This window comes from Rhea pennata, chromosome 14, assembly GCF_028389875.1.
Source record: "Rhea pennata isolate bPtePen1 chromosome 14, bPtePen1.pri, whole genome shotgun sequence".
NCBI classification, from domain to species: domain Eukaryota; kingdom Metazoa; phylum Chordata; class Aves; order Rheiformes; family Rheidae; genus Rhea; species Rhea pennata.
In genome coordinates, this window is record NC_084676.1 from 14250127 (window position 1) to 14263674 (window position 13548).

The window sequence follows — 13548 nt, forward strand, 5'->3', positions numbered from 1 at the left end:
TAATTTGCTTTTTTTGTTTTTTAATTTCTTTTTCTAACAAATAGTTAAGCAATGATTTAAAAATATTTTTACATCGTAAGGTACAGTCAACATCAAACATGCCTTTGTACAAGAGCTTGACTCAGTTACAAATCAACGAGAACAATGCACAAAAAGAAATATCCATTAAGATGACTCCTGCACTTGGGTTCTATTTATTCTTGTCATGCTGTTAGCACAGCGCCCTTTCTCAACTAGAGCAATGCAGTATAGACATGGTGTTTTTCCCCCACCCTCCCACTTTCCCATCACCACTCATTAACTTTAATGACCTTCTGTCTTAGCAGCCTTGGCTTCATGGTTTACCGATCCTGAAGAAAGCCAGGGCGATACAGACCGGGAGCTGGTTTGCTTAGCCATGCTGTAGTGGCTGATGACAGTGTAGAATCTGCCCCGGGAGTTTGAATCCTGTGCTGAGTAGTATGCATCCAGCGAGGCCGGGATGCACCGCTTATGCTAGAAAGAGCGAGAGAGCAAGAGAAGTAAATAGAGGCCCCATCAGGCTTAGGTCTTCTGAAAATCTCAGTGTCAGTTGTTTGCAAGGATGATGTTTGACTCAGATCTGCTGCAGTAAGCATGTTCGTGCAAATCCTACCGCTTTTCATCTGCTGTGAGAATGCACAAAGTTCTCAGATAAGACTCAGTCAGCAGCCTTCAAAACCTGTTGCTATTAGCAATCCTGATGGCAGGCTGATCCGTTCATGGATTGGAAATGGGGACTATAAAATGAAGATCTGACTAGTTAGGTACATTACTGGCATGCAGAGATTAAGGGCCCTTGCTGGAGTCCTAGTAGAGCATGTTGGGCTGCTCATATTACATACTAGATTGTAAAGCTCTGTAGTGTGAAGTCCAGAATTAATCCTCAGACAGGTAGAGGACTGGCAGAGGCAGAGTAAGCTTCTTACGTGCTGCTCTGTTACAGTGTGTTATCTCTGACCTGTAGGATGACCACCTTGAGAGGAGATGGTAGGAACTGTAGCCCAACTTGCTAGCTCTTTTCAGAGCTTCTTGTCTGTGCAGACACTGCCAATGAGTCTCCTCTGCTCTAGTGTGGACACTTGCATGCTAAGAACTGCACAGATAAAACAATTCATTTTGCAATAGCTGTAAAAGAGCAATGAAATAATAATGAATGTTGGACCAGAGTCAAAATAGTATCAAGGCCATAAAGGGCCTCAGGAGTAATTATTATTAACCCAACGCTCAATTCAATTTACTAGCCAAAATCTGTGTCCAAAACCTTTAATCTTTTCAGAAGTTCAGGTTTGGATCTGATTCTGAAATTCATGATTCAGCCCCAACTTCACTTTTATATAACCTAAGAGAATAATTCACGATGACTAATACACCAACATGCTTACTCTGTCTTCCAGCTCACAGACTGCCCCCCATGTAGTCAAGACTCCTGTGAGTTTATGAGTTTATTCAAAGCAGTCAGTGAACTGTTTTGCAAACTTTTTTTTCTTTTAAATGTCAACAGACCAGGCAAAAATTTCTCTGTGGATATTTGATATAAACCCGCTGGATAGAGGGCTTTAAGCAATTAATTTTTGTTCCTCACAGAGGCTGAAAAGCGTCTCAAAAAGTGTAGTATGTGGGTAAATTTGGATTTCTTTAACAAAGGATGCATGTGCCAGCACTCTGGGAGTTTGCTTTGCATTAAAATGTATGCCAGAAAACCTCAGTCTCTTGAATGTGTGGGAAGAAAATGCAGGATTCCAGCTGCAATAAATACATTCACAAATACAAGGGATTGTTCCTGAACATCTGTCTGCAGTGTTCACCAAATGCTAATCCCAACAATTACAATGTAACAGTAGCTGACAGGGGCAGATGCAAGTCCACATTTCCCATAAGAGTTTTCCCATTTCAACACATTCTTGCCAAATGTTCTGTTTGGCCTGGTCAAAAAAAGCAGACTGGACTGTAACCATGTGGTCAATTAGAGTCTATCATTATTTCAGGCAATTCATCTGTCTGAAGTTTCTTACCTTATAAACAAATCCATCTGGGCAACTGTGGTCGTAAGTAAAGGCTTTGTATACCACAAGAAACACTATGCAGGCCAGGAATGCAAGAGCCAGACTTATGAGAATAGTGACCTACAAAAGAGGGATAATATTACTCTACATATTTTAAAATGGCATATGAGCAACCTCATAATTAAATGACTTATAGTAACATCCATCCTAACAGACTGCAGTCTTCACTCCACTGTGTAGTACTTAACTAAGCATGGTAATTGAATGAATGCTATATTCAATAGCCCTGAATTCTGACATCGTTTCTTCCCCTGCCCCCCCCCCCTTAGACCTTCAGCAGTGCATATTCTTGTGTTTAACCCCTTGCAAATTTATGGGCTTTACTAAGGCATTTGGTGTCCTCGGAGGCTTTGTGTTCCCATGCTCTCAGCTGTTCAACAAAAAGCATCATCTGCTGACCCAGCAGGATCAACCAGCAGCCAACCAGAGTCCACAGGCATGGTCCAATCTGTGCAAATACGGCTGCCTTATAACCCTGGAAAGATCTTGACTTTCTGATAGCAGAGGTAGGTGAGCAAGTACAAAGAATAAAGACTTTGTAAAACATGCCCTGTTGCACTTTCTAGGTGATGCTACAAGGTTAAATTCTGCCTTGAGTAGCTTGCAAAAGGAAGGGTGGGAGAAAGGGAATCCTTCTCTATTTATCAAAGCGATAAAGGAAAATATCACAACTACTGACAAAGGCCAGCAAGCATATTCTGCAGTATGTCTAAGAGTAGGCAGGCTGCAGGCATGGCAGGTGTCTCTGCAAGCTTCCCAGGTCCCAGTGCTGAAGGCACCTGACACAATAAGCTTTTTTGGACCCAAATATTCCTCCTCTGCACATTCCCAAACTGGCATTCCCATTGCTGAACTGTGTTGTTTTTTTGCTGCAGCTTCCTTCTCTAAAAACCACCCATGTCTCCATTAAATGACCTTGTTGGTCTTGTTGAAATGTTTGGACTAAGTCCCCGATCCTTGACTTTAGCTGAGCTTTATCCTCCCTAGGGAATGAGCAAGGGTTCCAGACACGCTCTCATTCATCTAGGGAGAGGCTCAAATTCATATTCACTCCATCAGTGAAGTTTCACTAAGGTGCATGTTTTAGTTCGAACATCTGCATCAGCATCAGCCCCATCTCCCTCTTCCCCATCCCCAAATCTTTCCTGGTCCCAGATGGTATTCAGCAAGTGTAGGGTAAGAGGCTTGGTACTTCTGTTGCTTGAATTACAGCAGTCCATTTTGCTGAGGCTGCTGTCTCACACTGATCTGGATTGGCAGAAAAGAACAGCATAATCCCTAGGGCTGCAGTGCTACCATGCAAACCAGAGTGCATAATCAAATGAACTCACTTACTGAGATATTAGGGCAAGCACAGTAACAAGGTAAACATTTAAAATTGTTGCATGGGCAACCCTGTGGGCAGTTAGCAGCAGCAGCTCCCCAGCTAGCTTTGGCTTGCTGGGACTGGGCATTAGCAGCATTCGTTTTGTAGAGTGTTTGCCTGTGCTGGGAAGAGACCGCAATGTTCTTGTGCTCTGTGAGACAGTGTGGGAGCTTACATTAATGAAATTCCTACAGCAAAAGGGTGAGGCCAGGTGTGAGTTTACTGTAGGATAGGGATTCATGAGGAGTTTTACTTCCCCCCATCTCAATCTGTTTGCTCCTGAATTCCCCTTTCTCACTAGAGCACCAGAAGCCCAGTCCTGGACTGCAAGTTCTCCCCCACTGATCACACCAAAAATCCTCAGCTGAGAACAGCAATGGTATGAAGAGGCAGGTACTGTGTGCCTGCCCCTGGCTAACATCCCATATCTGCAAGCATGTTGCATGCAGCCACACCATACAATCCAGGGATGTTCTCACCTTCATGAAGGATCCTCCAACCTCCCCTTTTCCCCCAGTCTCAGCGCTGCATCTACATGTACTAAGAGCGGTCACTATCATTTACTGCCCTAGCAAGGAAAAAACACAAAATTTCCAGCTCTATCTAAGTTACCAAACTATTTGTCCAGCCACTCTTTTGTTGTTACAGTTAAGTCATAATCATCTGTATTTTGTTCATATGGGTGTCTAAGTGGTAAACGTAGAAGCTATTCCTTCACTGAAATATATAGGAGATTGGTGACTGTAGAAAGTGGGGAAATCGAGCAGTTTATGAAGACCAATTTGGGCACATCTCAGAATTCATCAATATAATATTATTAATATAACAATAATATTATATATTAGTAATAGATCAATAAAGATATAATAATTACTTGATATTGATTCACATTGAATTTTGCTCTGATTCTCTGCTCTTGTCATTGTAGCAACTATAATTCTGAGAACCTATATGATATACAAACACTGCACAGACTCAAAGAAGCCACTGTAATTGCTTACAGTGCAAGAGAGACTTCTCACTCTCATCAGTTCTGCAGAAGAATGTGTTGCCTGGTGAGATGTATTCCTAAGCACACAGAGCACTGGGACTATTACTGACAGAAGCTAAAGAAGTTCTGGCACTGCCACCTGCAACGCTAGAACATCCAGAGCTCAATTTTGGTGGCTGTTTTAAGGAAGAGGAGAAGAAAAGAGTGAAGTTAAATCTACATCCACTGTTAAATTTGACCCAACACATCCAGTTCAAAACTCAGGAAACAGACAGGTATGGAGATTCCTAAGTTCATTGTTAAGTCAGAATGTTTTAGAATAATACATAAAAAAGACAAGAAGATTGGGGCTAATAGGCTTTCCCAGAGATCAATAGTTCACTGAAGCTCCAATCCTTCTTTTAGCATAATTATTCATGCTAACCTCCTCCTTGGGTCCTAGTCTGCTGCAAAAGGGGTCAATTAAGCAAAAGGCAGCTTCAAAGGGAAAAGCATGTACTGCTGTATCGCATCAAAGCACATGGTAAGAGAGTCCCAGTGCACTAAAGAGGTAGATAGTAGACAGGTAGTACAGTTGCATGGATTTCATTAGTTTGAGCAAGAAAATAGGACCTCCACTTCTCCTCCAGCAGTGCAGATTTGCATGCAAGTTTGAATCGAAAGTTTGACTGGTATTATGATAGCTCACAGCCTTTCCCTGGGTTGGGATCCCTTGGGTTCCCAACCCAAGGAAGCAATTTCCCTTTCTATACTGCTGCAAACAAAGAAGGCTCATTTAGATTCCAGAGAGATGGAAACAGAATTTGACATGGTTTCTGCCCCAAGAAGAAGTCAGATTATAACTGAAAAAAAAAAATGCAAAAGCCTGACTTTGAAAAATAGTCAAAATGAAAGACTTCCTGGATTAAGTGCGAACACTGTCTACTTTTCCAATGGAGGACCAGAGAAAAAGACCACTTTCCAGTATGACTTATCATAACCCAGTTTTGACAAGCCAACATGGAAGAGTATTTTCCCTTGTAGAATACATGGCCATCAACTCTTCCTTATTTAAAATAAGAGCATGTTAGGTCTGGCAACTTCTTGGGTAACAATCTTAGTAGCACTACAAAGATGACAATGTTACAATTCCCCTTCAAGGTTAGTCTGACCGCACTGAAGACGTACATGTTGTTCTACCAAAGCTAATGTTTAGAGAGCAGTCCTGGTCAAAAATTCAGAAAATAAGAACTGTTCAGCTTTCTGATGTGGCTGTTCTGCCCTAATTACAATGTACAATGAATGAAGAATTCTCTCTTGGGTTAACCTGTAGCTAAAGCCACCCACATGCAGGCACACATAGCCTCCTGCACACATAATTACTACTGCCCTAGCATCTATTTTGTTCTTTTCTCCCACTCTGCATCAGTTTCCTCCACCCCGGAGGGTTCCCTCAGGGCTGAGTCTGCTTAGAGAAGAGGATGTAAAAGAGGAATAGCTCCTGGACTGGGGGATATCTCCCTCACCCTGACTGACTCCTTGTCTGCCTTCCCCAAGAGTGGCCACCAAAGTCTGCTTCAACTTTTCTCACTCTGAGCCAGATAAAGTGGTAAAATTCTTCCTTTATCCTTTAAGAAAGAAAGAACTGAGCTTTTGGGGGCTAGAATGAATTTCCCTTGTATTGTTAAATCCCATGTACATGCACAGCCAATGGAAATGACCATTACTAATGTGACAGGACTGGTTCCTTTCCTCTTGTCTGCCCACTAAGTCCCTAAAGATAATAAATTCCCCTCTGCTCTGCTGCTCTGCTCCAGCAAAGTGCTGACACCCAATTCATTACCTCCCAGGAGCAGGTCCCTCCTGTGAGCCTTCCCCTCCCTCCTGGGTATAATTGAGCCCACTCTCACCTTCCTCCTGTCCTTTCATGCACTTGCAAAATTACAGCATGACACAATATTACACATGATGATACATAGTGTAAAATTGCTCTGGGATGAAATGTCACCTAAGATGTTGAAACTCAGAGGAAAGGGAAGAAAAATCCACCCCCAGATATTTTGCCAAGCCAGAGCTAAGATCCATCTCTGTAGCTATGCTAGAGAATACAAAGCTTCATTAACATTCAAACACCAAAGAATCACAGAGCTGCAATACCTAATAAACCTCCACTTTTTTTTATGAATAACATGAACCTTGGCAGTCTCTAAGCAATATAAACACTCACAGAGGGGAAATAAAATTTAGTGAGCAGATAAAATCTAGGAGTGCTGCAGGCGTGAATCTGTCATGTGTGACTGCTCTACTGGGTAAATGAAGGGGGAGATTTTGCCCTCTCCATCCCCAAAGCTGTATATAGTGACCAAAGATTCACTTAAAAGGAAGGGGGGTTGTCTTCTGGTAGGAAGAAGAGAGAACATTGTTACCACACTAAAAACTCCCCAACAACCACGAAACATGGAAAAAAAGGCTTGATCTAAGGCCCTTGACATCAGTGAAAGATTACGTCAGCTTCCCATCAACAACAGTGCACTTGGCTTGGTTCCTCCCCACCTTTCCCACAGATGAAGTGCATGCTGCATTCTCCCAACAACATGGATAAAAACAGACATATCCTCATAAAACAACAGGACATAAGTTGCCATTAGGTTTTCCTCCGGTGAGATGATATCTAATTGCTACCGTGTTCCTGTCAACCTGGCTTTCATGCAGTATCCATCCAAATATCTTTCTAACTGTGTTTGATTCAAATGGCTGCCCATGGTTCTTTTTCCATCAGAAATTCTCTTTGAAAAATCTTATTTAAAAGCAAACAACAGAACAATGCCACATCCAAACATCAGAGCATTCTTTTAACAGACTCTTCCATCACAAGGTTTCTACATTTTTGTTCCTTATGTTTTCTCTGGCAATATTTTTCTGTGTCTTGACCTTAGTTTTCAGAGAGGCTGTGCACTCTCCCATGGAAGTCAGCAAGAGCTGGGAGCACCTGATCCCTCTGAAAAACGAGCCGTATGGGCTTTGACTTGCACATGGAGATCTGACAACAGTGTTGACAACCTGCTGAGCTACGGAGTCTGCAATGAGCTGACATACACTGGCCTTTGGGCTGGTACGGACTGTCCCACAAATCAGTGAGGTAGTTCAGTGTCTAAGAGCCCCAGGTGATTGAACTCTCTGGAAATATCTGAGGAAAAAAAAAGAAAGATGAGAAAAGCAAATCCTGAACTGAAGTTGGTGGGAATACTACTGCACACAGCAGATATCCATAAGGAACATTTTTCAGGTCGTGTAGGTGGGGGAAGGGTCTGTCAGCAGACGGCAGTTCCCTCAAATTTATGCACTGTTTGAACTGAGTTGACAAACACTTTTTTTTCCTCAGTGGGATTAGATGCAGACTGCTCTCTATTAGTATTCTGCATCCAGCCCATGTTGGTGAGTTGTGGAGGTGTGTTTTTTTTTCAATTTAAGCCACATATTACTTGCATTACCAGCTAGAGGAACATAACTTACAATCATGGCTTTGGTGTCAGGGCTTGTCATTCTACCTTTATGTTTTGTTCACAGGCTCTGCTGATGGTGTAGCATACTGTGAGGACTCAGCATAAAAATGGCAAAAAAATCAGATAGCAAAAATAACACGGGCACTCAAATGCAAGATACCTCACAGAAGATGATGTCTTACAAAACTGTAAAACAACACCTTATAAAGACTTAAAGGATTTTTTCTAAAACAAAACACAGTTAAACTATGAAATTAAGCACAGTTAATCTAACAAACTTACACTGTACAAAATTGCTAGCTGAAGGAGCTTAGTAAGACATTCAGCAGTAGGCATTCATATAAAGAGCCTTCACATGGCTTAAACTAGGACTCAATAAAATAAAAGGGGCGACCTTGCTGAGTTCTCCTATTTGAAGGCATAGATCAGTCATTCAGACCCAGATGCACAAAGGCATGCAGGTGTCTGAGCCCCCTTTAGTTTCCTATAGGACACTGAAATAGGTGATAATTAGGCAACTCCTTTAGGCCCAGGTGGCTTTAGAGGGATAAGAAATGTCCGTTCTGGGCTTTTGTGCATATTCTTCTGATACATCTGGCACTGGGTCAGTAAAATGGGCCAGTTTTAGTCTGAGACAGCACCACGATCTCAGTGGTCCACTACTAAAACTCAGTGTCATCACTGCTCAAAATCGGGCAGCAGCCTTATTATCTGCTCCCTAAAATTCACTTGGAGGATTGCTGTGCTGCCCTCTCTTCTGTCCATCCAGCTGCAGTGGTGACCCAGAACTGCCTGTCTTTGTGGACCACGCACAGGCCCCATAGTTCCCATGAGTCAGAAACCACCCTCCACTTCCTAAGTGGAGCAATTCTCGTGACACATATAGTGTGATCTCCGCCAATCCATCTGAAGAAAATAGTGCAGAAAAATCTCTCCCATACTCATGTAACTCTTCTTATGCAGGGCTTTTCATTAACATAGGTGGGATTTCTTATGTATCTATCAAGCAAGTTCTTTTTCTAACCCTGGCAAACAAATGTGTGAGTCTGGACACCTTTCCTACTGCTCAGAGCACTCAATATATATGCTCATATATGCTCAAGATATGAGTACAGTTCTGAAGATGTTGCAGCCAGGGAGAATAGTGCTGTCTGTAGAAGAATCTGCCAGACAAGTAGCACCTAAAGAAGATTTAATGATGTGCTCAGATAGTTATTTGTAACCATGGAGGAGATCAGAGTTTGCTTCCTGGGTAAAGATCATTTGCCATGAAAAAGTCCCTAAAAATTCTGCACAGTTTTCCTAATCTTAGCAGCTGTGGTGGGAATAGAGGATCTCAGAAGTCAAATGCCTCTGCCCATTCCTGCGCTGTATTCTCATGCTCTCTCCACGTTCAAGTTTGTCAGGAAACAATGCCACTGTGGATGTAAGGTCTGGTTCTCTAAGATACATCCAACGTTGCTAGGTTTCGGGAAATTTTGTGACCTTTTATAGGCAATTCAGTCATAAGAAATTCTGTTGTTTTTAATTTTCTCTTTGCAGAAGAAGAAAGACTCTGAATGCAGAAGAATTCAGTACTAAACAAAATTGCCAGAATTTCTGTCAAGATTATTTTCACTGGAGGGTGCAACAGCAATGAATGACAGGCTTTTTCCATTGTTTACGCTAGTATCATTTCACTCGGAAACCCATCAATCCATTGACAATGCTGTTAACTTGCACACAAGAAGAAAAAACTTGAAATCATCAATCAATTTGCCACACAGTCAGTCCCAGAGGTCCTGCTGCTCAGTAAAAAAGTTTCAGCTGCAAGGGCAACTCACTACAAGTTCAAGAGGATTCCATTTAGGACAGTAATTTTTTTCCATTCAACCCATAAATTTATCAAACTGACAATTAGATGTTAAGATTGACAACATCAAATCTGGACATGAAAGCTACAGCTAAACTGAAAGACTTAGGGGCACTTCCCAGCTCTCAGATCCTGCTGTATTTCCTGGCTGCCTCCCACCTGTATGCCAGGATGAAATCCAAATGTGAACCACCCCACCATCTGAATCAGCTGCTAATGTAAGAAAATCTAGGCATGTAGGCAGGGAGAGAGCCACACGTTGGCAGGTCACTAAGATCGATCAGGAGAAGGAGAACTCAGAAATATACTGCCAAGCATAGCTGCCCCACTGCTCAGACTCAGCCAAAGGAACAGTGTGCTGCACTGCCCTCTTATACAGAATGATTTGCTCTGCTTGTAAAACCTGTCTGGCTGCACTTCCTAGAAAATAGCATTTCACATCTGATTTAGAACAGTCTTTCTGTAATAAGTATCTGTTTCTGCTAATTTTTTGAAAACAATTTAACCTGTGGAACTTTGGAAGGGTGGATCAGGCTAACTGAAAAATAGTGGCACACTTGAGTTTTTGTAATTCCTTAGTATTGTTCAGGAAGATGTAGGATTTGTCTTTCATTATTACAGCACAGCTATATTCCAGATGGTTTCCAGATTCTTAAGCAGCCTATAGGAGATGCTTTGTAAGAGGAAAATGTCTTCAGTTGTGTACCTAAGTCTTCAGAGCTATAGAAAATAATCCTCTGTGCTAATGGCTTCTTAGACGAAGCTTAAGGAGTTTTTTGTTCTTATCTTAGAAGTCATAACTATAAAAAAATTTGGCCTCAATTCTCTTCTTGACTTCTAAGAGCACTGAATGCTATCCATGAGGAAGATGTCTTGGAGTAGGGAAATATCTCACATCTGCTGCACTATTTTATGGAATCCCTTCAGCTCACATAGCTCAGGAATCAAATCCAAATAACTTGCAGGGTTAAAACATGAAATATAGAGAGAGGGTTGTCTCCCCAAAAGTCCCAGAGGTACCCACTTGAAGCAGTATGAGATATCTTTGAGCCATGTATTGTGTCAGCCATATCCCCTTTGGCTCTTATCTATCATTTCTCCACTAGCAAACCTCTCTACATTCACAAATCTAAAAAGAAGCATTTATCTGCTGAGATGACTTGGTACCCACCAGCAGTTCCTCTGCTCTGTGCCTTGCAATACTGTGAGGGCAGAATGAGTGTGGAACAAGAATATCATGTTTCTAAGCAATTTGTCAAATAATTAAATTACGTGCACAATAACTAGCTGGCTCAATTATATTAGCCAGTCTCCATCATGTAATATAATTTCTAGTGGCTGTTTAGGCACTAATAGCCTCAGATCTTTTTAACTGTGCCTGGTGCCAGCTGCGGTCTGCATGACGTCTTTCTGTGCCAAGTCAAAACCCTGGAACAGAAAATTCACGGCTCAGTTTACGAGCCCTCATTCCTTACAGAAGTTCTAAAATACCATTTCCAATAAGGGTGCTTTGACCGTTGAGTATCAGTGAATTTCCACTTAGATAAATAAAAAGCTCTGCTTGTATTACTTTGTTTTCCTTTCTGGCATTTAATGCTGTAAGAAATCTTTCTTCTAACACCTTAATAAAAATTCACTGGAGGACAGACCAAACAGCTGTTTTTTGCCTGCTAACAACAAACGTTTTCAAATATGTGCCATGTCACACGTGACATGCAAAAGTCTATTATTTATCCTATGTTGTCTGTGCAGAAACCTGCATGACTTGCTTCTACAGGAGCAAGCCACACAAACTCCAGTTTCAAGCTCCTGCTGTTAAAGTGTAAAGCCCTTTCCCTCGGGGTACTGCTCCGCACAGTCCCTCCTGCTCAGACTAGGCTGCTACATGCAGATGCTATAGTATTGCTTCTAGAACTCCAACGTGGCAGTGTTCATGGTGAGCGTACTTCACACGAGGACTCACCGGGGTTTGGCTATCAAAGTGTTCCCCGGGTAAACTATGAATTCAAAGCCTTTCCATTTTGAATTAGAAATATGAAGCTTTAGTCCTGTGAATGACTTACAAAAGCTACTATTTTTAAAACAAACAACAAAAATGAATAATCTTGCTGATTATGATGCCTTCAAAGGCATGAGGCCAATTTCATTAGCTGTGGATCTGGCCCAACAGGCTTAATACATCTGCAAGTATTAACAGGAGGGAGCTCAGGTCTGTTTAACATTCAGTCAGCAGCCTGCACTGCTTTATAAATAGAGAAATGGAACATTACATGAAGGGAGAAAAAAGAGAGTAAAGCATTTCACTTTGCTGTTTTTTTTTTTTTTTTTTTTTTTTTTTTTTTAGCATTCTGTGGTTTGGCTGCAACATTCAGAATGCACTTCGTAACAGTGAATAAACTTTGCCTTGGCTTCAGTCAGCTGAAATCTGGCTTCCCCCTCTATCCCATATATTAGCCAAACTAGTTTTAAGCATATTTCTTTCCATCTCAAATGCTGACAAGAAAATTATCTAACAAACAGGGCTCATTGGGGAGGAGGGGAACAGGGGTGCCAGAAGGAAACATAATGTCATTGTGCTGTTGAAAACAAAAATACAGTGTATGAAATCAATCAAACTAAATGAAAACTGCAATTAATTTTGTAATTAGTGTACTGGGTATTTCCATCCAGTCCCTTATGAAAATCTTATCCAAGCTCTTAGCTCCAGTTGTTACAAAACAGCAAAGGGTCAGCTGAAGTTTCTGGTCTATAGCTCCTTTCTCTCTCCAATATATCATGGTTTAGAGAATTCAGATTCAGCAGGTCTACCCTACAAACCCTTACTCATGTGAAAAGTCTCTGGCTCAAATTTTTAGACATTTTCTGCATGACAATTAACATTCTTCTTTTCTCCCCAAATCAATTAAAACTGAATAAAAAAGTCTCTGAACAAATTTCTTCAGTTGATTATTCTGTCAGTGAACATCAATGGCAAAAATAAATTACATTTGAGGTATTTTGTCCACTTTTGCAAAAGAGAGAGATAGAGAGTTTGTGTGTATAAAAAGGATATAAAACATGAATATACTTTAAGGAATGATCCATTTCATAATTTCATATAAAAAACATATCTTTTTTTTTCTTTTCTTTGTTAGGCAGTCCTCAATCCAGTTTACATAGCATTCCAGTTAAATCAAAATGTATGTTTTAGACATGAGAAGTCTTTGTGGCTTGACCATCTTTGGACCTAATCTGTGCCAGAAAAACAGGTATTAGCTGGTAACTATGAGAAAAACCTCAGACTTTTACATAGACAGGGGAATGGAAAGCTGGCAGAGTTTACTGTACCATATCTAGGGATGCCATCAGAACTCTCTGTTTTTCAGTGGCTGAGCCACAAATCCATGCTCAGCTCTCACAGCTCAGAATTGTCACTGATGAGCACAAACGGCACCATCAATCTATCTCCATGCAAGCTGTGAGACTGACTGGGGCACTGACTGGGGCACATATGACCTGTCCTCTGTTGTTCCCATTACTGCCAGAAAAGGTGGAGAAGAAGAATGATTGCTGAGCTCCAGCAGAAAAATGATGAGCAACATTTCTTATTTCCTTCCATATGCACCACAAGTGGGAGTGTAAGAGCAGCCTGAATCCATGCAGCTGCAGGTTTGCATCAGATACAAGAGGACCAGAGGCCAGGCAAGGCAGGGCACTGGATTTGTCTCAGCAGGGAAACCATGACCCTCCACACTGCAGTGGAAAATAATTCTTACTACCAACCTCCAAAGGTG

At 41.5% G+C, this 13548-nt stretch overlaps 1 protein-coding gene across 1 annotated transcript in view; it reads right to left on the minus strand.

The window, feature by feature from the left end:
• Positions 1 to 303: 303 nt before the first annotated feature.
• NSG2 (neuronal vesicle trafficking associated 2) overlaps positions 304 to 13548 on the minus strand; it is a 35083-nt gene continuing 21838 nt past the window's right edge. Inside the window, exons 4-5 of the mRNA XM_062587493.1 lie at positions 2034 to 2144; positions 304 to 495 (exon numbers count right to left, since the gene is read on the minus strand). Coding sequence (XP_062443477.1) covers positions 304 to 495; positions 2034 to 2144 — 303 coding nt within the window. The remainder of the gene's footprint in view (positions 496 to 2033; positions 2145 to 13548) is intronic.